The sequence below is a fragment of the Triturus cristatus genome, chromosome 3_2, assembly GCF_964204655.1.
Source record: "Triturus cristatus chromosome 3_2, aTriCri1.1, whole genome shotgun sequence".
Classification (NCBI taxonomy): Eukaryota; Metazoa; Chordata; class Amphibia; order Caudata; family Salamandridae; genus Triturus; species Triturus cristatus.
In genome coordinates, this window is record NC_140584.1 from 184199103 (window position 1) to 184226883 (window position 27781).

At 46.5% G+C, this 27781-nt stretch overlaps 1 protein-coding gene across 1 annotated transcript in view; it reads right to left on the reverse strand.

Moving 5' to 3' along the window:
* Positions 1–27781, reverse strand: part of CCDC93 (CCC complex scaffolding subunit CCDC93) — a 1072960-nt gene that overhangs the window by 393214 nt on the left and 651965 nt on the right. The window contains exons 15-16 of the mRNA XM_085647463.1: positions 23826–23907; positions 8667–8738 (exon numbers count right to left, since the gene is read on the reverse strand). Of these exons, the coding sequence (XP_085503589.1) occupies positions 8667–8738; positions 23826–23907 (154 nt within the window). The remainder of the gene's footprint in view (positions 1–8666; positions 8739–23825; positions 23908–27781) is intronic.

Here is a 27781-nt window from a genome sequence, read left to right on the forward strand (position 1 = left end):
TGTGCGTCTGATGGGAGATGGGGAAATCTCAGGCTCCCGGGCACCTTTAAACTAGGCCATTCTCCTTCAGAGGAAGAGTGGCGGACCATGCCAGTCACACAGGTATTTCCCACGACACCATTCAAAATGCGGCCCTGGTAAGTGTGAATTTGTGGGTGTGTGTGGGAGGAGGATTAGTGTGTGGTGGAGAGGATTGGTAAGTGGGGGAGATTCACATACACATATTCGGTTGATAACTATATGCCACAATGTATTTTTTGGAGCCTTTCTCATATTCCTTCATCCTCGCCTAAAATAGATATTTAGCTCTATTGTCAGCGTTTATGTTGCCTTGAAAATCAATAAAAAGCTAACCATACAAAAGAAAGTCTTCATTACGCATGCTCCAGTTGAACGGTCTAGATTTGTCTGTGCCATGTTATAATGTTTTATAAATATTCTTATTTTAAAGTAACATATTATCAAGTACATTAAACCTTCTTTTTGTTTTACTTCAACAGGCCCGTTTTTTATCTGTATGCAGTGATTTCTACTATGGTGACAGGAAAGATGAAGTAGCATTTCGAACCAGCCCAAAGTACAGCATTATCTCTTAGGTTCCATTTGCACATGGGTGTCGAAATACTGCATTTGTAGTCTGACAGTCAATCAATCAATTATAGCGTCTTACAAAACATGGTATTTGCACGAGTTGTACATCCTGATTTGGCCTGAAATGCAAGCATCAACAAGAATATCAAGTGCTGAAATGTATTCACAGATGGAGGAACATCTTTAATATGGAGGTGGGTCGAATTAATATATTCACATCATTTTATGAAACAGACGCACAAGAATATCGAGAATCTCTTGGGAACAGGCTAATAATGTGTTTAACTGCAACAAATCACTTCTCTGATTCATTCAAACAAGTAAGTGCAATTTTTTGTGATCTGATCCAAACCGCTAACTTTTCCTTACTCATGAGAATCTCTTAAATTCAAACCAATTCTCATTACTAATAGTTTACTTAACTCTCAATGAACATAAAACATGGAATGAAAAATTGGCTATCTGTGCCAATCTGCAGAGGGTTTCGGTGGCTGGTGGAGTAAAATACAATCAGTTAAACTGAGAGAGCCCTCAGACACGAAACATAAAACAAATGGAGGTACCTTTGTGTAGACCTCTAATTTGGGACCTTTTTAGATGGTAATAAGAGATCACTCCACAGAAGGGGTGGTGGAAGGACAGTGAGGACACTGCGATTAGATTATCCACCAGAAATAACGTTCGAAAAGGTAAGTAACTTGTTCTTCTGATGAATACTTCTAACCACATATTCCTCACCTTCAGAATAGATACAATAGCAGTGGCTATAAATAGCCAGGGTGGAGGGTCTGTAGAATAGGCTCTGACCAAAAAGTGCTACAGGAACGAACAAGCAACATGCCATTCTTATTGGACCTGGCTGTCAAGGCAGTAGTGCTTCATGAATATTTGCACTCGCGCCCAGTTTGTGCCTGATGAACAAGTTACTTACCTTCGGCAACAATGTATCTGTAAGAGACATATGTTAGTTATAGATTCCTTACCTTAGAATTACCCCAGCAAAAAACACACAATTGATGGACGGAATGCAGAACAAATCAAAACATTCACCCCCAGTCAAGAGATCTGGGTTAAATCCATCATTCTTTTGCTCACCATGCCACCCCAGTTTAGACCTGCCCTTATGCAAATCAGTCTTGACCCTGTGCCTCATGGGAACAGTCCAGGACCGGTTTCGGGGTTTCACCCTTCTTCAGTCAGGATAGCTTGATTCCAGTGGCACAGTGAGCCCAGGACCCATGTCTGGGCATACCTGGCACACTTAGGGCAAAAAAGCAAAAGACACACAATTGATGGACGGAATGCAGAACAAATCAAAACATTCACCCCAGTACAGAGATCTGGGTCTGAATCCATCGTTTTTTTGCTCACCATGCTATTCCAGCCATATGCAAATCAGTCTTGACCCTGTGCCTCATGGGAACAGTCCAGCCCGAAGCAAAAACCAGTCCTCCCTGGACTGGAAACAAGCATCCTAGGACCGGTTTCGGGGTTTCACCCCTCTTCAGCCAGGAAGGCTTGATTCCAGTGGCATGGAGAGCACGGGACCCACGTCTGGGCATACCCGTCGCACGCGTGGTGACAAATGCAAAAACAACAGTTGATGGACAGAATGCAGAACAATGTCATGCATTCACCCCAGTACAGAGATCTGGGCCTAAATCCATCGTTTTTTTTATTCACCATGCCATTCCAGTTTGAAGGGAGGGGGAAGAATCCTGGTCTCCCGTGAGACAGCGGAAACGTAGACCACAAGACTGCCCATAACGGATAGAAAGAAGGCACAGACAGGAAGGGACAAACCGGACCCCATGTCCCGCAAGAAGCAAGGAACCGGAGACCGTGCCAGGGAAGACCTGCCCCCCCCAGGGGCACATGTCCACCGATAGACAGGCAAGACATGCACAGCGAGGTAGTAGGAACACGCCAGGGTGACAAAACCCCCTACGGAGGCGGGGCTGTATTACGGACCAACCGTAGACAACCAATGGTAACCCTTGGGAGAGAAATCAATCCTATGGATCTCACCAGAGGAGACATCCTACAGCAGCAGGAAGAGTCAGCTTGCGTCAAAAGTTCCTGGGCAAGGACGAGTAGCAATGTGATTGCCAACAAATACCCCACATAGCAAGGCACAACCCTACAAAAGAAGGGTCCCTCTTGAGACAAGCTCGTAGGCAGAGGCTCAAAAGAAAGGCAAACACAGCTCAACCAGGTGTACCAGAATAAGTAAACAACATGGCTGAGCAGCCACACAACCCAGAACATCTGCAGTCCACAACGGGTAACAGAAGAAATGGACGGCACCGTCACAAAATTCTCCACGAAGATGAAACCAACCTGGCCTTAGTACGATCCACAGAGTCCATGGTATCCATGGCAGACCAAATTGAAAAGTGCGCCATATCATGGCCATCACGGATTAGGCGGGCCACATCGGCACGAGAGTTCTCCGGCAAGGAGGGGAGGAGCCGTTCAACAGCGTCCCAAAGGGCAAATTGAGCCCGAGCAAATATACACAACGTGTTGAGGGACCGGAGTCCTGAGCCGGCGGATGCAAACACATTGCAGCCATATGACTCCAACCACCGAGACTCCCGAGTGGGAGGATGCAACGGAACAGGAGTCACAGAGAGAGCTGCCTGAAGCACAAGTCCTCCAGCTCCAGGATGGAGGGTCAAACAGGCGGGAGCCGCCCGTGGCGATGTGCCACAGCACGATCCACGGGGTCCCCCGAGGAGGGCCGTGCCCACGTTCCGAGAAGGAAGTCAAACAATGACTCCCCAAAAGGTAACAATGGTTCCATGTTCCCCGCGCCCTGGTGGAGAATATCCAGCGAAGGCTCCGAAGGACTAGAGACTGAGGGCGGCTCCATCCTTAAAATGCCTGCAACCCTCAACCAGCCCTGACAAATGTCCCACTAGGCCCCGTGGCCCAGCGAGGCAGTGAGAGCAAGTCATGAGTAGGTGATGGACGAAAGCGAAACCGGCCACTTAATAGAGGCCCAGCAGCAGGACGAGTAGGCCAATGCTCCACTGGCGCCTGCGCTGGAGAGCAGTGAAAGGGCCCAGGGGGTGGTGAACCCACCGGGACCACATCCTCCACCAATAAAGCGGGAGACAGTACAGACGTCGATCGGCGTCGAGCCGGCGTCAGAGACCTCTGAAAAGGCCCCGCCTGGCGGAGTGGAGCAAGCGTCAGTGACCTCCGAAGAGGCCTCGACTGCCCGAGTCGAGCCGGCGACCTCCGAAGAGGCCTCGACTCTTCGAGTCGAGCCAACGTCGGCGACCTCCGAAAAGGCCTCGACTCCTCGAGGCTAGCCGGCGACCTCCGAAGAAGCCTCGACCCTTCGAGTTGAGCCGGCATCCGCGACCTCTGAAAAGGCCTCGACTCCTCGAGTCGATCCGGCACCGGCGACCTTCGAAGAGGCCTCGACTCCTCGAGTCATGGTGCTCTCCCAAGCACCACATACAGAAGTCGTGAGGGTCCATCGCTGACATCTGTCGTGAGCAGGTCCGGCACGGTTTGAAGCCTGCAAGGGGCATCGAACACACTGTTCCTGGACGCGAAAGGCGTCCAAAAGGCCTGTATGTAACAAAACCAGGCCCGCGGTAATACTTTCCCGGATCCGCGTTAGGACGCGTAAAAGAAGAAAAACTGACGTCAGCACGCCGGGAGGGGCTTATATGGCTCCATTGACGTCACTTCTGTGGACGACGTCAGGACGGAGCCGAGCAGCGCCGCCTCCCGTCGTGCAGAGGTATTGCTGGGAAAAAAAGATTTTCTGGATCCAGTCTGACGCCTGGGGAGATATTCTAAGTTAAGGAATCTGCGACTAGATGTCTCTATCAGATCTGGCTGTACTGTATCCATGAGAACCCCAATGAAAGGAAGTCACTTCAACAGAGTCAGGTACAACTTCTGCTCGTTAATCGCAAACCCCAATGAAGTCAGGAGGTTTGCTATCGTCTGGAGGTGGTCTATGACTGAGTTTGATGAGCCTGTCCACCACAGCCAGTCGTTGAAGTAGGGTAACACTGGTATCCCCAACCTCTGAAAATGGGCGGTGATTACTGACATCACGTTCATGAAAACCCAAGGGGCACTGGAGAGATCGAACAAGAGCGCAGCAAACTGAAAATGCACCTGGCCTACCTTGAACCACAGGGAACATTTGTGGAACTGAAGGGAGGGTATATGAAAATACACATCCTGTAGGTCCAAGGATACCATCCAGTTGCTCTGGTCCAGGGTAGCCAGAATCTGAGCCAGTGTGAGCATTCTGAATATGGCCTTCCACAGGAAGGCATTCAGAGGCCGAAGATCTAAGATATGCCAAAGTCCCACATCCTTCTTCAGCACAAGGAAAAAGCAAGAGTAACAACTCGCCTCTTTTTTAGAGTCCGGAACCCTCTCAATGGTTCCTTGGAAGAGCAAATCTTGCACCTCTTGCAGTAGAATGGACAGATGCTACTCTGAGAGCAACTCTCAGGTGTGGGAGGAAGATGCGTCGGGGCATAAAAAGATGGTAGGGCACAGCCATCATGAATAATTTGGGAAACCCATCTGTCAGATGTGATGAATCTCTGCTCTGGAGAAAGTGGTGGATTCCACCTCCAACACAGTGGGTGTGTGCTCACTGATGGCAAGTTAATGCAGCTTTTAATTTGCTGCAATGGGTGAAGGGTATGGTGAGGATTGATGCAGTTGATGACCTGGGCGTAACCAGTCAGATACACCCCAGGACCATGAAAGGACTGGGGTGAGTGAAGCAGAGCTGGAGAGACTGGAGTTACCTATATTCCAGCCACCTAGAGTAACCACAAAATTTCCGAAACTGGTGCAGAAATTGTTTGGCAAGGACCGAAAGACCCAGAGAGCATGCTACAGCCCTACGCTCCTTGAAGCATTCCAAGGCAGAATTGAAACGTCTCTCCAAATAGGCACAAACTATCGAAAGGCCCATCCATAAGGGATGCCTTTATGTCTCTAGAACATCTTGTGGAACGCAAGCACACATGGCGGCAGAGGGCCACACTGGTGCCAACTGCCCTTACCTGACAATTAGTAGTATCAAGGCCAGCACCAATAATGCAATTAGCTGTCTCCTGGCCATCCTGAAAGGTTTGAGCAAAGGAGGCCTGAAGGTCCTCTGGGACCGCCAGCAAGATCTCATTGTACAAGCTCAAAAGGGCATGAATAGATCGTTCCAATAATCAAACAGCTTTGAAAGATCTCAATGCTAGTTTCGCATGAGAGAATATCGGTTACCTGAACACCTCAATCCTCTTAAGACTCTCTATGTGTGGAGCCATAGGGAAGGAATAGGGATTTACTTCATTGGTTGAAGCCTCGACAATCAGACTCCCTGGAGTAGAATGCTTAGTGACGAAAGCCCAGTGCTGGCCTATGATGCTTGCCCACCTGCCTAATCACTGGTGGGCAAGAACAGGGGCACATCTAGATGTCATTAGAGGCTTTATTGAAAGAGAGCAAGGGCTCAGAAGTGGCTGGCCAAGGCTGCAAGACTTCCGTATGGATGTTCAATGGAGGACAATTTGAAGATCTAGGGCCTCAGTGCCCATCAAATTACTTCAGCAAATGAAGTACTCTTCTCCATTGGAGGAGCAAAAGGTGAATCAAATTCTGTATCAGGAAAAGTAACAAGCCTATAGTCCTCTTGTAAGTCTATGTACAAAATGTTACCACCACAATAAGGGGTGGGGCAAATTAGTTCCATCCCAACCATCCTTATAATTCCTGGTTGATGGTAAGCTTTTATCGGAAATGGAGCAAAAAAGACAATATAGCCTCTTGGGGTAGGTCTGCACAGGATTAGACTAAAGGGTGACCAATTGCCTTGAACCTCGGTCTCGGTTATGTCAAAGCCGGATCGGGGTCAGACATCAGAGCTAGTGCCGTATCCTCCTCTGGCGCCTGCAGTCGATGAAGGAGGGACCACCACAGGTCATGAAGACAGAAATCTGCACTGGAGTCAGTACAGAGCCTGTGAGGGGTCAAAGGAGTCAGATGGCATTGAGATCAGAACTACTGGCTGTAATCCAACTGAGGGGCGCTGCAAATCCTTGGAGTCCAAAGGCGTGACAGAGGGGGTCGGAAGAGTGCCAGATACATGCAGCATGGCCTCCTTAAATGCCTTAACCTGCTATGGTGTCACCGATGGCCGGAAAAATCAAGTAGCATTGGAACAATCAGCAGAATTGTCTACTCAAACAGAGATTGGGAGCAAGACCTTGAGCCCCTTGTTACCTCACGTTTGATAGAGAGTGGAGGGATGGGGTTCTGCTTTGCTTTCTTATATTTCCGCTTGGACTTCGAATTACCAGAGGACTTAGATCGTGAAGAGGACTTCTTGCGAGAGCGGGTCCACGACCCTGACTTGGAGTGGAGTTAAGCAAGGCCCATGACTTCCTCTGTTCAGCGACATGCAGCGTCACTTCCCGGTCTCGAATTGCCTTGGGGTGCCTGATGATGTACTTATCGCACGATGTGGAGTCATGCTCCAAGCCAAAACAACACAGAAACACCTTGCGCGGGTCCGTGACCAGCATCTGTTTCCTGCAGTTGTGGTATGGTTTGAAACATGTCCTTTAGGGAGGGGAGATTGTTCCCTAGCACACTGGATGTGCACACCGGTGTTCTGAGGGTTGTCAAACACGAACGAAAGAGAGAGTGAATCTGCATTGGAAGGTGAGGAAAAAAAGGAACATATATCACTATTTGGGAACATTGCTATGAAAAGTTTCTGGATCCAGTATGGCGACTAGGGAATATTCTAATGGCGGAGAATCAATGGGCAGAATTATAAAAACTTGTGCAAATGTATATCAAAGAGAAACAAGCAGCATAGTAGGTAATTGCAGCTGCCATGCCCTCCAAAAAAGTTAAAAAATATTTTAAAACGTGATAGGGTGTGGGCAGGGGAGGAGTTTGGGTATAAACCAATGTGGCTGCAAGAACAATGGGGAGCAGGGACTTGAGAAGCAATGGATGAGCGGAGCAGGCGAGGGGAGCACCGCAAATAGATTGGGGGAATTTGAGGAAGAAGGAGCACAAGAAGGAGAATGAAAAACTTACTGTAAAATACTCTTAACATCTTTGGGTAAGACTGCACTAAATATACTCGCATAAATAAATAAATGCTCTCCTACAGCGGAAAAAATTTAGTTTCCTGAATGCTAGCAGTGGAGCAATAAAAACTCACCCAACCAAAAGCATGATAAAAATAAAGTTATGCTCTAATGGAAAGACAAACAAAAAGAGGAAGGAAAGCAATCGAAAAAGAAGGCGGCAAATGAAAGCTACAAGAAAGCCAATGACTAGTAAGCAATGGGCTGACCCAAAAACCACGCTACGAATTAGTACAGTACACAAGAGGTCTTTGACTACTAACTGTTAAAAGCTGCAAATGATAAGCAACTTTTATTCTGAGGAAGACATCTTTCAGATATTGACGATATGCGCCTAAACCTTAGGGTCTCAGTGGTAATATTTATTTTGGTTTTGAAACGGTAGTGAAAGCCTGAAACTTTCCCATGGCATAACTCATCAAAGCCAACTGTTCAAAAAAGCGAGGCAGAAAGGGGAACAAATGTATAATACAAGCCGGCGAATTCCACAGACCAAGCAGTGGATGGCTGCAAAGGTCAGTCCGTAATTTGGACTGTCTGTGCTCTGTGCCATTTACATCTAGGTCGGATACAAACATAATTCAAATTAAATTAATTTTGCTTTGTTTGATGCTTCATGCGGCTTTCCCTCTGAATAAAAATGATTTCGTTGTCTGCACGTACCAATTACATGATCAGCCAGCCTGCTCATCGGATTATCTTTAACGCCACTCTCTCCCCAAATTTCATTTTTATCTTTTCCACCAGAATTTATTTCTCTGTGCCCTCAAACTACTTGCAGCAACAGCAGATAATCCTGAGGAATACCAGAAGCCCACATATATAAAGGACATAAGTACGCTCTGAAGCAACAGAACTGTTACTCGCAGCACATTACAAAACACTCAAATAAACGAATAATAAAGATGTAAAATGTTCTGTTACCTTTTCTTCACTGTTGTCATCTGCATCATCTTTCAAACTTTCAATGTTTTGCTGCAGACGTGCCATTTCTTCCTATAAAACAACAATTGTATCTTTGTAACTAAAAGAGATTATCAGAATTTTACGATTAGAAATTGTGAATAGGTGAGCTGTGCATATGGTCGAGTGGAATCGAATATTGCATACTTCCCTGCTTATGTGCTCTAGCAAAAATGCTGACATTAATTACGTCATTATGACATGTTTCCTGGAAATGAAGTAACTATGGGTTTACAAACAGTATCTGTCCAATTGACGACATGGGGTGGATGGACTTTTTTTCCAAAGACTAGCCAATCACAAACTCAATTTCTTGATTGTGCCTGTAGGCATGCACTGTAGACTCAAATAAACATCTGTAAGATCCAGGGCTGACAATAAGCGTTTAAACCTCAGATTAGAGAGAATGCTCAGACAGAAAACTTCTCACACTAGAAAAGTCTTCACTGCACTGGAGTAAGGGCAGCCTGTAAAAACCAAACCTAAACAGGACAAAGAGGAAAGGAACGGATTGCTTTACAAAAAACATTACCAGAGTAAGTGCTTTTTAGGTCTCGCCTGAGCCAGCGCATGCTCTGCGTGCCGAGACATTTAGTAAGTGGGTTTTCAAAGTGCTACCCACTGGCTTTTGCTGGCCTCAAGCGTGCGTGTCCGCGCGCGTGCACAGCTGCCATCTGGGTTTCTGTAAGGCTCATTAAGCCTTAAAGCGCGTGAATAATGCTCCTCTGCTCGCACTACCCCCTCCCTTCTCCCCCTCCCTCCTGGTCATTTGTGTCTTCTATTGCTGTAATCAGGCTCCTCTGCTTGCACTAACCCCTCCCGTCTCCCCCTCCATTGTCGTCAGCTTCATTTTTTATTTGTCTTACTCCTCTGCTCGCCCTAACCACATCCCTTCTCCCCCTCCCTCTTTGTCAGTTTCATTTGCCTCTTGTATCCCTGTTATTATTAGTTTAAGCATTTACTTAAGGCCCCGAACACTTGGATTTTTTTTTGCTACAATTTATTTATTTGTCCCTCACAGTGACATACAGCTCTCCCCCAACACATTAAATTAGGCACTCACATTATTACTAATAGAAATCGCATTTTCGGTACTCTGTCCCTGTTATTATTAGTAATCTAAATTGGCATTTTTGACACGCAGTCCAATTATTAAAGGCAGAGGCCCGAAGTAAGTTGCCAAAGCAACACAGCTTCTCTTTGAGCCCGGTGACAGTGGGGATTAACTTGAAACTTGGTATGAAGTGAATCGCAGCAGGAGCAATCAAGCCTCCAGTGCCGCCAAAAAGCTTCCTGCAATAGGACAGCTCCTGTGAAATGCAGACAATTGTTCAGAATGCGTCAGGTTAATTATGAGCTGTCGCCGCCAGGCAGTCGGCTGGCCATAATGACTCCCTCTCCCACAACCTGCTGTGCTTCTCAGGTGATTCTCAAATCATGGAGCTGTGCAGGTGGATCATTGGCCGTCTGTTGCTCGAAGGTACAACCCTGGACTTGTAGGTTTGCCTTTAAGTTCAAGTTCGCAGCGTTCATGCAAAAGCTAATTTAAATCAGTGCAAAATTAAGAAAAGCTGACATAAAAGGGATGGAAAACAGGTGCAGTTTTGTTTGCCTTTTATTTGTTTCATTGCTTCGTCAATTTCTGCTCGGTGGGATTCAATGGTACGCCATGTGGGTAACACGTTACAAATATAACTCCATGTTCTGTAAGCATCCTACATTAGAACATCGACTGTAATGTTTAGATTTTTGCAGTATTTTTGTGCAATCGTACCCCGGCTCTTGCATTATTTATTTTTAATAAAGAGTTCAGTAGTCCTGTTACTCAAGGCATTATGTGTTTTAACGTCTTTACAAGGACTCTTGCTTAGTAGGATTACTGTTAATCAAGGATTTGGATAAGCAAATGGTTTTTAGTTTGTTAAAGAAAAAGTAGTGTTGCACAATAACGCACATCTTAACAGGCGCCATCTAGTGATTAATAAGATTCAATGGTTTACGGGTCTCAGCACTTAATCAGAAACACCATCGCTTGTCAGAAGCACCAGTTAATGACACATTCATTTACGCACTGGGAGAACGATTAAGTGCTTTGTCCAGAATCTAAGGATTCTGTTAGGTACTGCTTATACTCAGTATTTAGTCAGGAAATTGAGGTAAGGGGGAGCGGCCTCCGTGCAATATAGAATTATGCCTCCCACTACAAGAGATGTGAGATTGTTTTACATTTATATGCGTGTGTTTAAAAGCAACAGCTTATTCACCAAAATGAGTCATTCCAAAAAACATTTTTAAAAATACAATTAAGAGCCAAAGAATACTTCGGGTAACGATAATTATATTTAATAGCTAGACGAAATAACATTGTGTCCGAGCACAGTCACAGGTGTTTTTGTGTCCTCTGCCTGCCCTGTACTGCCTGCTCCTACAAGAACATGGTCACCGTATGACTACAAAGCACCATTACAATGTCATAGATACACACAATCACAATATAAATCAACATAACTTTATTACAGTGCGCATGCCTCCACTTAACACAATGATCATGGGTTCGTCAAACAACCAGAATGCTTCTCAGTAAACACAACCACAGTGTGTTCGGAAAAACTCTATGGGATACAAATAAATTCCAAATAAAGGGCATTATTTACCATATTACTTGTCCCTGTGCTAAAAGACAAAACAAGCTGCTAGTCTTTTTTTTAAAATAATGCTTCCATTTAGCCACTGCCATGCTCTCGGTTCCAGGAGCTTTTAGTCAGCTAGATTTACTCCACACATAGTACAGTAAATGTCACTATAAAAGGCTTCAGGAGAACTATCCACAAACACACACCATTTGGCACCAAAAAGCACAAAACAACAGGTTCTACCAGAGCACTTCTAGCAATTCCGCGCGGAAGAAGTTGTTTTCTTGTTTTATTTCGTGCATCCAAAAGCTGGCCAGACTTGTACATTACACAGAAAGATAACAATAATTTGGAAGCAGAGGCAGATTTACTGTCTCCAAACTTTAAATCTGTGATCAGGGCAGCCTCGGAAGACAGGCCCTTATCTGCCTCTGGGGTTCAGGACATCCTGCCTGCCCCCTATTTAGTCTGCAGCCTCTTGTCTCTGTAATCGTCATGATAACTGGCTGGCTTCTTGTCAGCCCCAAGTGCGCCACAGACGCTTCCAGCAAAGAGTTAAGGGGTCGGCAGACCAATACAATAGGCTATGTTTGTCTGTGCTTAAATGCATTCATTTAGAAGTCTTGATAAGTACATAGTCTGTCATACATCTTCCCCTTCTCGCTCACCCTTGCACATGCTTGTCGCTGTGCATAAGGCAGCATACTGCATATCTATCTGTGTCTGGAGTGTAATTATCTACAGAGAGGGATGTATAGATTGAATTCAGAATTCGTCTATATTTTGAAAATGAGGAACCCTTTATTATCATCAAATTGTAAGTAAGCACTAGCACTGAAATACTTCACTGATACTTTTAAAGGTTTCTCAGTGATGGACTACAGCATCACATAACGAGCATTAGCATAGCCAATAAGTCTTGCCTTTGGGACATTATAAGTGTTTAAGCATGCAACAGTTAATGTTGTTGCAACAAGGATATTGTGCTGCATTACTAAATACTTATACGGTCCCAAAAGGGAGACCTATTGGCTATGCCAATGCTAGTTATTGGTAGCAGGAGAGACTTTTTACTTTGATAAATTTTGTTCAAGAGACTACTGGTAACCTTTGTAAATACAGATTGACTAGGCAAATATTGGAACATATGACCAGTGTTTCTGTCTTCCTTTTTAAACCCTTAATGAGGGTAAGTCTCACCCAAGACACATATAACTCTGTGTCCCTTTCCGGAAAATATGCACCTTCACCTAACCTTCTGAAATTACAATGTCGGTCCTTTTTTTGGCCTGGTATTTGATTTATATATTACGCTTGCGGTGATAGTGCCAATGGTACTGGTAGAAATATTTTATTTCTGCCATAGGCCAATAAAGTAACACAATAAAAACAAGTTAAAACATATACATTAACCGCGCAAGAACAATACAGCAATCTTACATGGAAATGTTCATGGGCCGATTGGCCTGAGTACACAGTAAGACTTCACTAGACAGACCATAGACAAAACCCTAAAATGGTCTGTCATGTCTAGGGGTACAGTTCTTGCATATCACAATACAGCAGTAATTGTGTTTAGATGAAATCACAGACCATATGAACAACTAAAATATAAGAAAGAGAAGTACTTCAATAAGATTCATAAATAGACTCACTGGCATGCAAGCTAAAACTTGTGAATCATAAATATGATCTAAAATGGGACTGCATAGTTGACATGTGCCGAGAAGTAACAACGAGGGCTCACATATTGCAGCTTTATTACACAAACCAAACCCTGCATGATTCCACAGGTCAACAAGATTTTAGGTAAAGTGCAGGTGCTCTAGTTCTATGACAGGGGGCTGAATTACCCCCTCGTTACTGATAGAGCGCCATGGTGCTCTTTCCATCTGTAGTGGTGCATCGTAATCATGAGTAGTTTGCACCTGCATTTATTCTTTGTCATATTAACATGAGGGAGTTAGAGGTGTATTGTAATAACATGGAAATTATGTGTTAAAGTCGTATTTACATAACGTGCACAAGTCAATGTCGAGAATAATTTGTGCTTGCTTGAAAGCAGTAACGTGTAGAATTTTGTATACGCCACTTACACGTATTGACTTATTTGATGTGCTCATGTAATGTGATGATTTAGAAATGCTTGGTAAACTACCCATTAATATGCAATGTTGTATGGCTTGTATGCCATTTTCTTATGTTGGACGATTTCTGTAGGCCTGGAAATGATTTTCACCCTGGGGGCTCTCTAAAGGGGGTTGAATATGCTGGTTTGAATTTCATATGCATGCTAGATTTTGTTCTTTCTCACGTTCTGTTGCAGGTTGTGAATTCATAGTTGTTAGAATAACGCTTTTCTTTTAGGAGCTAGGCTTAGGGAGGAGAAGATACAGTGAGCGCTTGAGAAGCTGATAACGGGAGACGGTGTTCCTTCTCACTGGAGAAGGGCTGGGAATCAAGGTCATCGTGCCGGGAGCTGGGAGTGCTGAGGTGGAGTGAAAGATCACCTATGCGAAGGTGTCCAGTGGGATAAGACGATCAGGAGACCCGAATGAGCGTGTTTTGCGATTCTGATGTTGGAATTAGGGACAGTGCCCCGTGGGATGAGAGAGGGAGAAGAGGGGAGAGAAGAAGAGAAGAAGAAGCATCTTAGAACGAGCTTCATAACTTATGCTACTTGACCCATTCAACATGAGTGTACTTCTTAGGAAGTCTCCACGCACTGACACCTTTTTTTTTCCTGATCTTGCCTGGGAAAATGTTAAGTAGGGATTCCACTTAGAGATAGTGAAGGGATAGACTAATGCTTTTTACTTATGAGCCTCAGCTGAAGTCTGACCTAGACGTGGTGGCTCTAATAGCCTGCGTTCTGGTTCTTGGGTTTGTCATTCTGTTTATGCTACATCGAGTAAACTTCGTTCATAGGTTTGCCTTTGTATTAGTTCCAATGTATCTTTACAACCTCATCTTGAGGTGTCTGTATGTCCAACTATTTTTGGCTTTGTAATAAATAGACTAAGCGTAGATCCAGAGTCTGTGATTCTTCGGATTCATGAGTTATTGGGCCCGTAAATTGCTGCATAAATTGTTGTTGTGAGATGTCTCTTCCCTCTACACTGCCAATCAGGAACCAACGATCCATCTGCCAGAGAGTGTTCCAGAAGTAAATTGTAGTGTGGAACCTCATCCCTAACATTACCCTCGCCACCAATTTGACTGGGAGTGCAAGAGTCTGGAGTTATAAAGGGTAACCAAATCGGCTCCTGGTCACACCCACTGGTAAAAACAAAAATCTACTCACACAGAAGACCATTAATCTGCTCGTGTTTGAGCTCAGGATTTGTTTGTAGAGCACGTAAATAATGCTGGAAACTTAAACTCTGAAAATAGGTTTCAACCATTTTACTCCCACTGAGGAATACAATGGACAGCAAAACAAAATATGTTCTATGGTTACCACCCTATCCAAATATATGGGGCACAAACGCTTGTCGCAGGACTGGTCTTGTTCCACCTATATGTATAGCTGTTCACTGCTAAAGTGCCAACCCTGAATTTAATAAAAAGTGTTTTGCCCCACTGCAGAAAGACCTAGGTAGGTTTCAAATTGGAGTGAAGGTTTCGTAGGTGAAAACATCCCAGTAAGGCTGTCGCTGTTGGCTTTCCGCATGATTACTCTTTTTATGTACCCTCAAAATGCTTTCTTCATAAGAACCTTATTTGTAGAGTAGTAGAGTTAATGGCAGAGGGGTTTGTCCACAGGGCTTCGAGGCATAGGGTAAAGAGCCATTTCTTAATGTGAGATAGCCATGAAACAGTTGAGTCCCCATCCAGTAAGATATGTTTATGAAGGCCTTGCCTTGCCTATAAGATTCAAGCTCTGGCCATGACCATATCCTTATCCATTATACCAATGGTCTTCCATCTCCTTTAAGGGCAAGTCAAAGTACAAAGAGACGAGTGGCGTAGATTGGGGGAGGGATAAGAGGGACTTTATAAAATGGTTTTGTCTGACTGTGAGAGTATCTAAATGAGCGGTGCCCCATTTCTCGGCCCCATAGAGTGCAACCGACTGGACGGCAACTTTATAGACCTCCACTGCTAGGGATTCTTCACTCTAAATAGAATCCCTGTGCATCCTTCTGATAGCAGCTGATTTGTGTAATAAGATAGCCCTGGACTTTTCAATGTTAGAGGACCATGATAGGGAGCTGCTAAACCTAATACCAACGTAGTCAAAATACTTTACTTCTTCAAGTACCACAGTCCCCAGTGTCAAATGTCTGCTAAAAGATCTGTGCAATCTTAGAGTCATGTTTTTAGGTATTTTTACATTAATTTCAAGCCCTGTTTAATTGCAGGGATCTTGAAATTTGTTTAAAGGATTCTGGATCCCAAAAGGGGTTCTTAAGATATGAAGCGTATCATCGGCAAACAACAGGCCGGAGATGGAAACATCACCAAGTTTAGGAGCGTCTTGATACATTCATGGCGGTAGCTTAATGCATCAATAGCAGGGAGAACAACATTTGAGCAAGGATGCAACCTTGTCACACCCCCTAGTAACATTAATCATCTCCGTTAGTGCCCCATCCATCCCCCAACGCATTTGAGCGTAGTTGTTCTCACACAGCCTCACCAAGATCTCTACCTAGGACGGTGGGACCTTCATCAACCTGAGACAGTCCAAGAGACAAGCTCTGGGAAACAGATTGAACGCTTCCCTCAGGTCAATGAAGGCAACATAGAGATCGTCCTTCAGAATCCTGATATACTTCCAGAGTATCAACAGTAATCTGAAAATTTGGTCCACTGTACCCACCTTCGATCTGAACCCGACCAGGAACGAGGAGAGGACATTAAAGTGTGTGGCCCACGCCTGGAATATGGCCAAAATCTGGCAACAAAACACCTTCTGTAAGATGTCAATAAGGCTATTAGGCCTATAATTGCTTGGGTCAGATCTGGCACCCTTTTTGAAAATTAGAATAATCACCACCCCTCTCGCTCTCAGAGCGGTACAACTCGCAAACCTGCACAGGACATAAAGATTTAATGGCAGTTAACAAGCTTGTTTTGGCCTTCGCCTTTAGAAAACCAGAGGGCAGACTCAGAAATGGCTCTTTTTTGGTATACCAGAGACCCCTCCACCTCACAGAGGCAGCTTAAGGAGCCAAAGAGGTGACCATGGAGATAGAGATGGGAATCTCGCCAGTATCTGCACCTTCATAGGGAGGGAGAACTGTATCAAAAAGGTTATAAATGTTGGAAAGCCGCATAGGGCATGAATTGATTTTTTTGCCACTTAAGGGCCCTCCAAGAGTTTCCAACATTTGCCTCACCAGGCAGCTTGATCTGCGGAAAAAATTAAAACAGCCCTTCTTTGAGGGTAAGGTGAAGTGGATTGTAATCATTTGCTGACCTGTTAATAACACAAAAGTCTGCCAGGCAGTTTCATAGGTCAAGAGAAAACTTTGTTTTTTCCTAAGCCCCTGGATAATGTAAAAGCCCTAATATAGTCAAAACTTGCCCTGCCATTACATGCCCGGACCCTGTGTGCAATGGTAAACAGAGCAATTTGTGCAGCCACTGCAGAATATGTTTTTAAGGGGGGCATTCAGTTCAAGGATGGCCAAGACTACCTCCCTCCACTTTGGTTACCAGCATGATGTAATCCAGCGTCTCGAAGGTGGTATTAAAATCACCCCCAAGAAGGAGTTTTGGTTTGTGGGGCAATAGCTCTAGATGATGATCAACGATAGTCAGGGCAGAAGAGAGACTGTTGTAGCCTACACTACAGCTGTAAATGTTATAGATATTATTAGCTGGATCATTACTAACTCTTAAAGACAGCCCTAGAACATCAGACAACTCTATATTAAGTTGCACAATAACTAAATTGAGGGAAATTATGACCCGTATCAGGAGACCCCAGGAGGGGCAGCCAGACGTGGAAGGGACAGCATCTACTGTGAAGGTAGCAAAACCAGACCTGTGTAACGTCTCTGAGGCCCAGGTCTCTTGGAGGGGGAAAAGATGGAAGAAATTAATAAAGTCACTCCATAATGGATCAACCGGCTTGCTATGTAAGCCAGCCACATTCCAGGACAGGATCTGCAGCTGTCCCATAGGTCTTGGTTGCTCTGGTATGGTGACCATGGGATCTTCCCTGTTCCCCTAGGACAGCACCTGCCACTGCTGCCACTGGAGGTGGCAAATAATCAGGGGTGGATACTGTGGGGATCAGGGGTGCCAAGAAATGCTATATAATGCAGTCAATCCACTCAACTGTTGTTCCCTCCTAGAAACACCCTCTCTCAATCGGAATTGACCATCTCTCCCTCTGGTGTTACAAAAATAAGCTGGATTCCAGTGTCTGTGGTACGGCTATCTTAGGCTTCAATTGCGAGCAAGCCATTCAGGATCTCCCTAGAGGCCACTGACACCTCAATGGAATCACATGGATCGAGCTCTGCAGACTGACTATGGACTTTTAAGATGTCTTGCATGATAGTTGAGTGGTACTGGTAATTGCAAATTAGCCAGTGTGGGACTTTGTTGTATAAAGACTCCTTGCCTTCAAAGCGGTCCCGCCCCAGTTTTTGTACATTGATTTGCTTGAAATTATAGTGTTCCTCGCTGCGTCGAATCTGGATTTGTCTCTCACTGAAAGTGAAACCACTAGTGTCCCTAACCACCACCTAAACTGAACCCCTCCTCTATATACCATTGCTGGGAGCCTAAAAATAATAGTTCTGCTAGGGCCTGCAGAACTAAAATTGTCTGGAGTGTTATGTTCATGTCTGCAAGCCTGTTCAGCAGCCGGCTCATGTTGCCGTTCCTGCAGCCTAGTATTTGGACTAAGTGGTCAGTTCGGGCTGATGCTACCCTTCTAATATCCAAGGGTTCCCTGGTTCTATGATCCTGAATTGTGTCGGAGTAGGATGGACAAGGGGAAGTTGGGGGAAGGGGGGGGGGGGGGGGGGTTGAACTAGCTATATCACCCAAGAAGGCGGTGACCTGGGCTAGCATTTGGGTAGTAGTGTTGACTTTGTATTCCAGGGATTTAATCACCTCTTGTAGGCCAGCAACTGTATTTCACAGCGCAAGTATAATTTTGTACTAATTGGTTGTTGTGTCATGCAATGGAGTGGTATTACTAGCATCAACACCCCTACAGCAGCTGGTAGCCCTCCCATATCACATTCCATCAAGGGAGTGAACCTGTTGGAGCAGACCACTACTGGTTCAAGTGGGGGAGGATGGCACACGGGGAGAAACTCGCCATCCATAGCAGTGTTAACTGCAGGAGCTAGGTTCACAGGGGATTTGCTCATGCCCGTTTGTACTCTATCAGGCTTCTTCCCAAAGATTTCAGATAGGGTAGCTTTCAAACTCTTCCCTGGTCCCAAGACAAACTGGATGCGGGAAGGTTCAGTATAGTCTCAACCTCCTTAATCAGATGATTAATCTGATTGAGGGTGCTGTAATCTTTAGCCCTACTAGCATACTTGTTGGGTTTGTTAGCAGAGGGGACAGCATTAGCGGCTCTCCACTTACCCATAGCTGGAGGTAAATAAGGGAAAAGTACAGTAACAATCTTGTACACACCCAAATGGAACCACAGGGCACTCTAGTCCAAAAACCTATAAGACAAAGTGCACCCCACACAATAATAAGAATGCGACCACATGGCTCAGGCAAGCATTCTCCCCATTATAGTTTCCAGTGACTCTATAAAAAACAGGCAATTCCACCTCATCTGGACAGCAACCTGGAAAGTCAATGTTCACAGAGGGGGCGATCCAAGTGAATATCATGGGCATTGATACCTTGGATGTGATGTAAAATGAACCATCAAGAGAACAGCACATGGCACCTGGTCACAGAATCATGAGGGCGAGGCGAGGGGATGGCCCTGCCCTGGCTCTTCCTGGGGATGACAGGTGCAGGTAGGGCCCGCCCTTGGTCCGAGCCCATCCCGCACAGCAATTAAACAGGGGTGCTTTCAGTGCATGAGGAGGATGCCCCACCCCTTTGTGCCCCAGGCTGCAGCCGCACCTCGTGGCGCAAGTTTCATTGGGGGATGGAGGCCCCAGGAGTTTTCAAGGTCCATGGGGGTAAGTGCCCTCAAAACCACTCAGCAAAATGTCCAGTACATCAGGACGACAGAGGTGGTTTTAGCGGTGAAGAGGAAGCCCGTCCCCTCGTGCACCAGGCTGCAGTCACGCCTCCTGGCATGAGTTTCGTTGGGGGATGGAGTCCCCAGGAGTTTTCAAGGTGCACGGGGGTAGGCGACCCCAAAACCACTCAGCAAATTGTCCCGTGTGGTGGGATAATAGAGGCGCTTTCAGTGGTGAGGAGGAGGCCCCACCCCTTGTGAACTAGGCTGCAGGCGCGCCTCCTGGCATGAGTTTTGTTGCAGGATGGAGTCTCCAGGAGTTTCAAGGTCAAAGGGGGTAGGAGAACCCAAAATCACACACCAAAATGTATTTTCCATAAAAAGGCATTTTTTGTTTTTGTACTAACTTTTCTGTCGTTCCACAAATCTGTACGAACCTTACCCACAAAATGTTCATCTACTTTGGGCCCATAATGGCAAGTTTTGTGCAGGTGAGCATGCTTTTTCTGGGGAAAACTCTACCTAAATGCAGATTCCTCACCTTTAAAATATCCACAGGCACCACGCTGGATCCAGAAGAGTTTTCAGCATAGCCCCTGGGTGCCGGTAGGTGGCGTAGTGCGGTTCCACATTGATCCTGCAGATAGAGCCACATATAAGCACCACCCAAGTGTGCATACATCAGTTTCTTTTTGGACACTGTCTGCACCTTCAGATGCAGAGCTCAAATACCAATTATTTCTGCCAGTGTGCAGGTCTCTAATTGGGGGCCTTGTTAGACAGGAAAGAGCCCATTCCATAGAACAGGGAGGTGAGAGGGCGGTGAGGAATCAGCGTTTAGAGTATCCAAAAGAAACTGTAGGTAAGTAAATGACTTGCAATACTGGGTGTCTGGGGTTAGAATCAAGGTTCCGCAAGCTTCAAGGAAGCACTCAAGTTGCACCACAAGCAGCACTGGTGTGGCCGGGTGTAGAGTGCAGGGGCCTAATTTTAGCCAATGGGGATGAGGGGACCTTTGGTCAGGGGCCGCTCACGAGTAGGCCACTCGGGTGGGATGCAAAGCTCCTGGGGTTAAGATCAGCACTGCAGGGGCCAACAATCAGCACAGGAGCTGCACCACCAGTGGCACGGAGGCGGCTGGATGTAGAGTGCCAAGAAGTCGGGAGCCCTGTGGTTTGCAATGGAGATCTCCGGTTTGAAGAAAAGGCTCGGGTAGGGAGGCCTCCAGAAGGTGATCACTAACAGGAGAGGTAAGTTGGGATCTTGGGGGATGCCTGACATCATCGGTTGGGCCACACTAGGCCCTGGGGCGACAGGTGCAGGAGTGTCTTTTGGCGACGGGTCTTCTTACCAGCTCCAGTCGAGGGGACCCTTCAGGTTGAGGTTGTAGGCATCGGCTTGAAGCTTGAGGTAGGTTGGGGATCACCAGATCCCAGGTCAGGATTGCTGGGGAGACCTCCTCGTGGTGTTGGGTCACTCGAACTCAGGCAGTGGGCTTCAGGTGCACAGTGGTGCAGAACCGCGGAGCCGCCTGGGTCCGGTTGAACGAATCCGGTGCTCATGGGAGACAGAGTCCTTCAGATGATTGCAGGACAGGTCCTCTGGGTTCTGGGGTCTCCTGGCTGCTGAACACACCGGGGTTTCAGCTGTAGGCAGGTACGAGTTGGGACAGGCCGGTAGGGCTGGGGCCAAAGCAGTTGGTGTCCTCTGCTTCCTGGGTCAGCACGGCTCTTCGGTCCTCTTCTTTCTTCCTCGAATCTGAGGAGGCAAGGTTCAGGGTAGCCCCTTAATATGAAATTTAGGGGCGCTTACAGGGGTGTGCAGGTCGAGCTCCATAGGTCCCTTCCATGAGGTGGCTACACCTCCTATTATGCCACCCTCCACTGGGAGGGGGCATAAGCCTCTCTCTAATTGGATGGGTCCCCTCATCGTCAAGACAGAATGGACTGAGATGTGTGCTTTACCTCGCCTTCTCCACCCGATGGGTGGGGTTGGCAAAGGTGGACACACACCTCTCCTCCTAACTTAGTTTTCCCGCCAATTCTCCTGCCCAAAGTGGGGGTCAGAACCAGTGGTAGCCAGATGCTGAGGGCAGCAAAAAGCAGGGACAGCTTTGTGGACCCCATGGTCCTGGAGGAGGAGGCGTGACACCTCTGCCCAGGATAGGCTTTGTTTCTGAACCCAGAGAGAGGAGCCCTCTACCCAGGGGTCCAGATCCGGTCAGGTGGTGGCAAATCGTAGGCAGCCATTCAGGAATGACACCAGGGCTGGTCGTTTTTCAGGGCGCATCTCTAAGATGCCATCTGAGTGTATTTTACATTAAACCCCACACTGGCATCAGTGGGGCTTTAATGTGCTGAGACGTTTGCTACCAAACTTCCCAGGTTTCAGTAAAGCCATTATGGAGCTGTAGAGTTCGTAATGACCAACTCCCATATCATATACTTTTTATGACTTTACTTCAATTACAATGTCTAAGAATGGACTTAGACACTGTAGGGGTACAGGGCTCATGCAACTGTACCCTCACCTGTGGGCTAGTGCACCCTGCTAGAGGGGTGACTTACCTAGGCCCTAGGCAGTGGGTTGCAGGCATGGCACACAGGGATGTGTGCCATGTCAACTCTTCACTTTCCTCTGCAATAAATCACGCAGCCTGCAATGGTAGTGTGTGGGTGTTTAAGGTGCAGGGCGTCTCCTGGTCACAGTGCCCTTGGTACCCATGGTACCTTCTACAAGGGGTTTACCTGGGGCCAGAGATGTGCCAATTGTTGGTGCAAAGGTATAGCTTTGGGAAAGAACATAGGCCCTGGGAACCTGATAGGCAGGGAGCCAGGGCACATCAAGTCGCATCAGAGGCCAGGCAAAAAGTGTGGGGTAACCATGCAAAAAGGGGCACTTTCCTACAACTCCGACCAAAAAGTCCTACAGCACCTGGTTGTCAAGGCAATAATGCATTGCTTGACAAATATCCAGGAAGGGCACTCCGCGTGCCAGTACAGTGGTATCAGCATACGCCCTTGTCAATACCAGTGACATCCTAGAGGTCATCATACTAGTTTTCTTTGCAGCAGTGTTGGCCAATTTCATCACCTGCATTAAAGTAATTATCCAACTCTGTCCCAAACAATGTGTTGTATGAGACCTACCTTGCAGAGGTGGGATGATTAGTGGGTCAGAAGGGGAAGGTTGCGGTTCAACAGAAAGTGAGTGCAGACATGGTCATGATCAGAGTGGTGTCACCTCGGGGTAAGAGAGTACAATGGGTATCTCATCCTCCGGTGTTGATGGAGTTGGCGCTGACATTCTGGAAACCAGCAAGGAGTGTTGAGATGGTGTTGGTACGGGACAGGAAGAGTCCCAGTGATGGGTACGAATAGTCCAACTTGCGCTGAATGTAAACCCATTCGCAGTCTCGCAGATGGAGGATCTCTCAAATCCTTGGGGCCCGCAGACGTGCCAGAGGGATCCGACGAGTCAGAGCATGACCTTATAAAACTCGTGGATCTGTCTTGGTGTCGCAGATGGCCCTGGAAACTCGGGTTGTGACGGAACAAGTAACAGTATGGGCGCCAACGTCAACCAACTTTGGAAGGAAGATGGAGAAGCATGGAGCATCCTCACGTCTTCTCAGGTGTACAAGGTGGTGGGAAGAGGCAGAGCCCTGCTTGGATTTTCTAATGTTTTTTCTTCAAATTACTCGAGGATTTGCAACGTGATGATGATTGACCTTGGGATCGACTCCTGCAACTTGGACCCTTGAACCAGTGGAGTTTTACGATGCTTGTGACATATAGATCCATTCCCTCTTGCAGTCTTGTATGGTCTACAGATTAATTGACATACAGTCACTGCAGACTTTACGGTTATACTCTACCCCCGGCACCACAGGCATACCTGATGAGGATCTGTCACAGATATTTGTTTGCAAAATCCCTTACAAGGTTTGTCTTCTTGTGAGGTGACATGCCCCCTGCACATTGTGAAAGTTGAGGTAAACGGTCCGGATAAGAGACAAAAGGTAGCTCCAAATCCGCATCGGATGGAGAAGAAAGAAAGGAACCAAAGTTAGCATGGAAGTGGCAGGTATATTGGCCCCTTACGTCAATTGCAAAGCGGAACTGCATCAGTGTGGAGCAGCACGGTGCCTCTTACTGGTGCATAGAGGCACTGATCAGTTTGACACCTGGGGTATATTCAAAAGATTAGGAATCTGCATTAAAAGTGTCTATCCCAAAAATTATTTATAGAGAACGTTTCTTAGACTTCAATTCTTATCATTAGTGTGTATTAGCACACAATCTGCTCACACTAGCTCCAAAACCACAAAAATATAAACTCTGCACTCTATTAGATACTTACCCTACAGTGTGATCGAAATTCTTGCTCTTGACGTTTTAGGTTTTCATTCATGGCAACCAGTGCTCTTAGATTTTGTAGGACACTAAATGCAAAGAAAACATTAAATTATTATTTAAACACTTTGTAAAACATCCAAGAGCATCTTAAAAAATAAGGCATAAAAGAGTTTCCACATAATTATGTTTATGAGTGAACAAACTTTTAAATGTTATTATCACTCATAATGTTCAATAACCAGTGGATTGCAATTCAAATAACTATTCCAGACATTCAACCAAAGGAAAAATTAAAATATGCCGGTGATCATTATCATAGGGTCCCACACTTACAAATCATTATGCAGAGGTGTGCCTGCTGCAGTACAAACTATTAGTTTTATTTTCTTCAAAATGGCAACATTCATTTGAGAACACTGTGCGCTTTACCTATTTCAGGTAATGGAGTATGAACAAGGCAAAGAACCATTAAGAGTAACCTACTATACACGAACAGGAAGTGAAGCCATTTACAGCAAATATGTTTACTTGTGTTTTTACCTAGCTCCACTGAAATGCATTTATGATAGTGATGTAAAACTGCGAACACCAGTCATGGTAAAAATTAACCGCACAAACCTCACAGCCATGTTCCGCAAAAAACAATTAACTTCTCCCTGAACTCCTTTGAGGGTTCGAGTAGAGACTGAACACTTTTCCCCTAAAGACAAAAGTGAGTGTGACAGTCATGTATAGCAGATAAATGCTAAACTGAGTTCATGTTGCAGCTCAACAGCTCCTGACTTTCATAAGGGGGAATGATCCCAATCACAAATCAGCTCTTGCAGTCACATTAATTAGATTCTCTAGCATGACCTATTTTTAACCAATTCTTGAAAATATAGATAGAGTGGGCTTTGCTCCACCCATAGGAGTAAACTCTCTCACTTCATGCTACTGGCTGTTTAGTGTGTCATTCCACCACTTATGGAGAGCTTGCACTACAATGTTTGAGGGGCTATTTTACATCATTATTGTACTCTAAATGGTCACAAACTAAATGATTTGTCTTAAAGATGCACTGTATATAGAAAACAATGTTTTATTTTTTGCTTTGGTTTGCAGTGCAGCAGGCTTTTAAAAATATTTTAGTCACTACTAAAAATGTGAGCAGTACCTTTTGGCTTTGTCAGTGCGCATTTCCTCTGTGTTAGACATTTAAGTCTAACATCAAACACATTTCTGCTGGGAAATATTTTCCCAAAAATGAATGTTTCACCATATCAGTCTCCCCGCTTTGCAATGAAACGATGTATTTGCTTATGTTTTTTCTGGTTTTAAAGGACAAATTACTTACCGTTAATTACACCTTATCCAGATGGCCGCCGCATCCCAGGAGTGACGCATCGGTCACTACTGTGTCGTCTGGTTGGGGAAGGGAGAGGGGTCCTGAATAGCAGGATGCAGAAGACCATAGGGCCCAGCAGCCTCAGAGTCATTGTCACTGAAATCCAGGATAAAGGCAGAAACCTTGGTATCATAGCCTTAATATCCTGGACGCGCCGTTCGGAAGGGTAGGCCCGAACCTGCCCCGTTATCCAGAACAGCTCCGATGAAAAGGAGCGTCTGGGATGGAGTCAGGTGTGACTTCAGCATGTTGATAGAGAAGCCCAGTGAGTGCAGAAGGTGTGCCATAGTCTGGAGGTGGGAGACAACAGCCTGTCATTGAGATAGAGGAAGACTGGCACCCCTAATTTGCGCACATGGGGTGCGACCACCACCGTCACCTTGGTGAACATCTGAGAGGTGCTGGTAAGGTCAAAGGGGAGCACAGTGAACTGAAAGTGCTTGTGGCCTACCGTATACCGCAGGTAGCGCTGGTGGGCAGGCAGGACAAGAATGTCAAAATAAGCATCCTGCAGGTTCAACACTACCATCCAGTCTCCTGGGTCTGGGGCAGATAAGACCGGAGCCAGAGTGAGCATCTTGAACTTTTCCTTTTTGAGGAAGTAATTGAAGGCTCGGAGATCCAGGATAGGACAAAGGCTCTTGTACTTTTTCGGGTCCAGGAAGTAGTGGAAATCACAACCACAGCCGCCTTCTGGCATCAGAACTCTCTCTATGGCTCCCTTTGCCAGGAGAGTCATGACTTCCTCCTGAAGCAAATTCAAGTGATCCTCTATCAGCCGGTCGTAAGTTGGAGGCATGGACGGAGGGGTAGTCTTGAAGAGGAGGGAGTAGCCTCTTCGCACCGATGTCATGTTTTACCAGTGGTGGAGGTGATGGTTGAACCTGCCACCAACTGGCTGCCCATGATCTTAAAGGGACAGACAAGGAGGGTATGAAAGCTGAGGGGACAGTGGGGGAGGTGGACTGACTCGAACTCTGGCAACCCGACCCACAGGTACAGTACGAGCCGCGCCCACGGCCGCCTACAGTTTGCTGAACTTGCACGGCCTTGTGGTTGGGGTATGGCTGGTGTGGCTGAAAGCCCCTTCCGTAGCCATGAAAGGGATGAAAGCAGACGGAGAGGTGTGGCCACTGAGAGGCCCAAGGACATGGCTGTAGCCTGTGATCCCTTAAAGCGCTCTTTGGCCATGTCTGCTTTGACTACAAAGAGACGGGTGCCATCAAAGGGCATGTCCATGAGGAAACCCGGACAGGCCCTGAAAAAGCCAGAAGTTCTCAGCCAAGCATGGCATCCACCATTGATGACATCGCTCTGCCCGGACAGTCGGTTGTGTCAAGCCCACAACAATTGACAAACTTTGTTGCATCTCTTCCATCAGATACCGTTTCATAGAGGATGGCCCGGGCCTCCTTCGGGACCTGTGGCAGCACTTGCACAACCTTTCCCACAGGAATTGGGAATAACGGCCCAACAGGCATATGCTGTTCACCGACCGAGATGCAAGGCTGGCGGAAGAAAAGATTTTCTTACCCCAACTATCCAGCCTCTTGAATTCCCGGTCCAGGGGTGCTGAAGGGAACGCTTCTTGTGAGGTAGAGGCTTAGACCACCAAGCTCTTGGGGGTATGGTGGTTGGTAAGGAAATTTGGGTCGCCCGGTGCAGGATGATGGTAGTGGGCGATTGTCCTATTCACAGGAGCCCCTGAGCTATCCTTGGACCAGGTTTCCAGAAGTACATCAGTTAAGGCCTCATTGAATGACAGGAGGGGCTCAGAAGAGGAGACCCCCGGCAGCAGGATCTCCTTCAAGATGTTCGTCTTAACTTCCACAGAAGGAAGCTGAAGGTCCAGGACCTCAGCTGCTCTTCTCATCACCATAGCAAATGAAGCTCCCTCCTCCATAGCCACGGTAGGGGGAAAAAGTAGACCAGAAACTGGAGAGGTATCCAGTCGACTTGCCTCACCCAATTTCTCATAACAGTCCAATTCGTGTTCAGGCTGGTCTTGTAAAGGGTCCAGCGACCCCTCCCAATCTTCCTCCATTCCTAGTCCATCAAAATAAGGCTGAGGAACCGATCTAGGACCCAAGGGTGCTGTCGGTGAAAGAATCGGCATCAGTAGGTACGATACGGCTCTGGGTCATCTAGGTAAGAATGGGACTGGCGCCACCAGTAGCGTAGGGAGTCTCGGTGTCGGGGGCAGAGCTGGAGAAGGTTGCAGGGGCACAACAGGTGTGAGTCCAGATCCTTTACAGGATCTATGGGGGTCATCAGAGCAAGGTGCGAAGCCGCCAGCGTGAAACCGATGGAGCCCCCTCTAGGCCTGAGTGGCCCGAAGGTGCAATGTCAGGGTAAGGCCGCCTAAATATGAGGCGCATGAAGTCACAGAATTTGTTGAATTGGGTGGGGTCACTCTGCCTCCCGGGAAGGCGGAGAAGAGCAGAGTTGACCCAGGCGCAGGTTCAGCCAAATGAGGCCTAGAACACTGAGACTCCTCTATCGCATCAACCGCCCCGCAAAAGTCGAAGCACGCTTCGACTTCTTGTGCTTTTTGAGCTTCTTAATTGACTGAC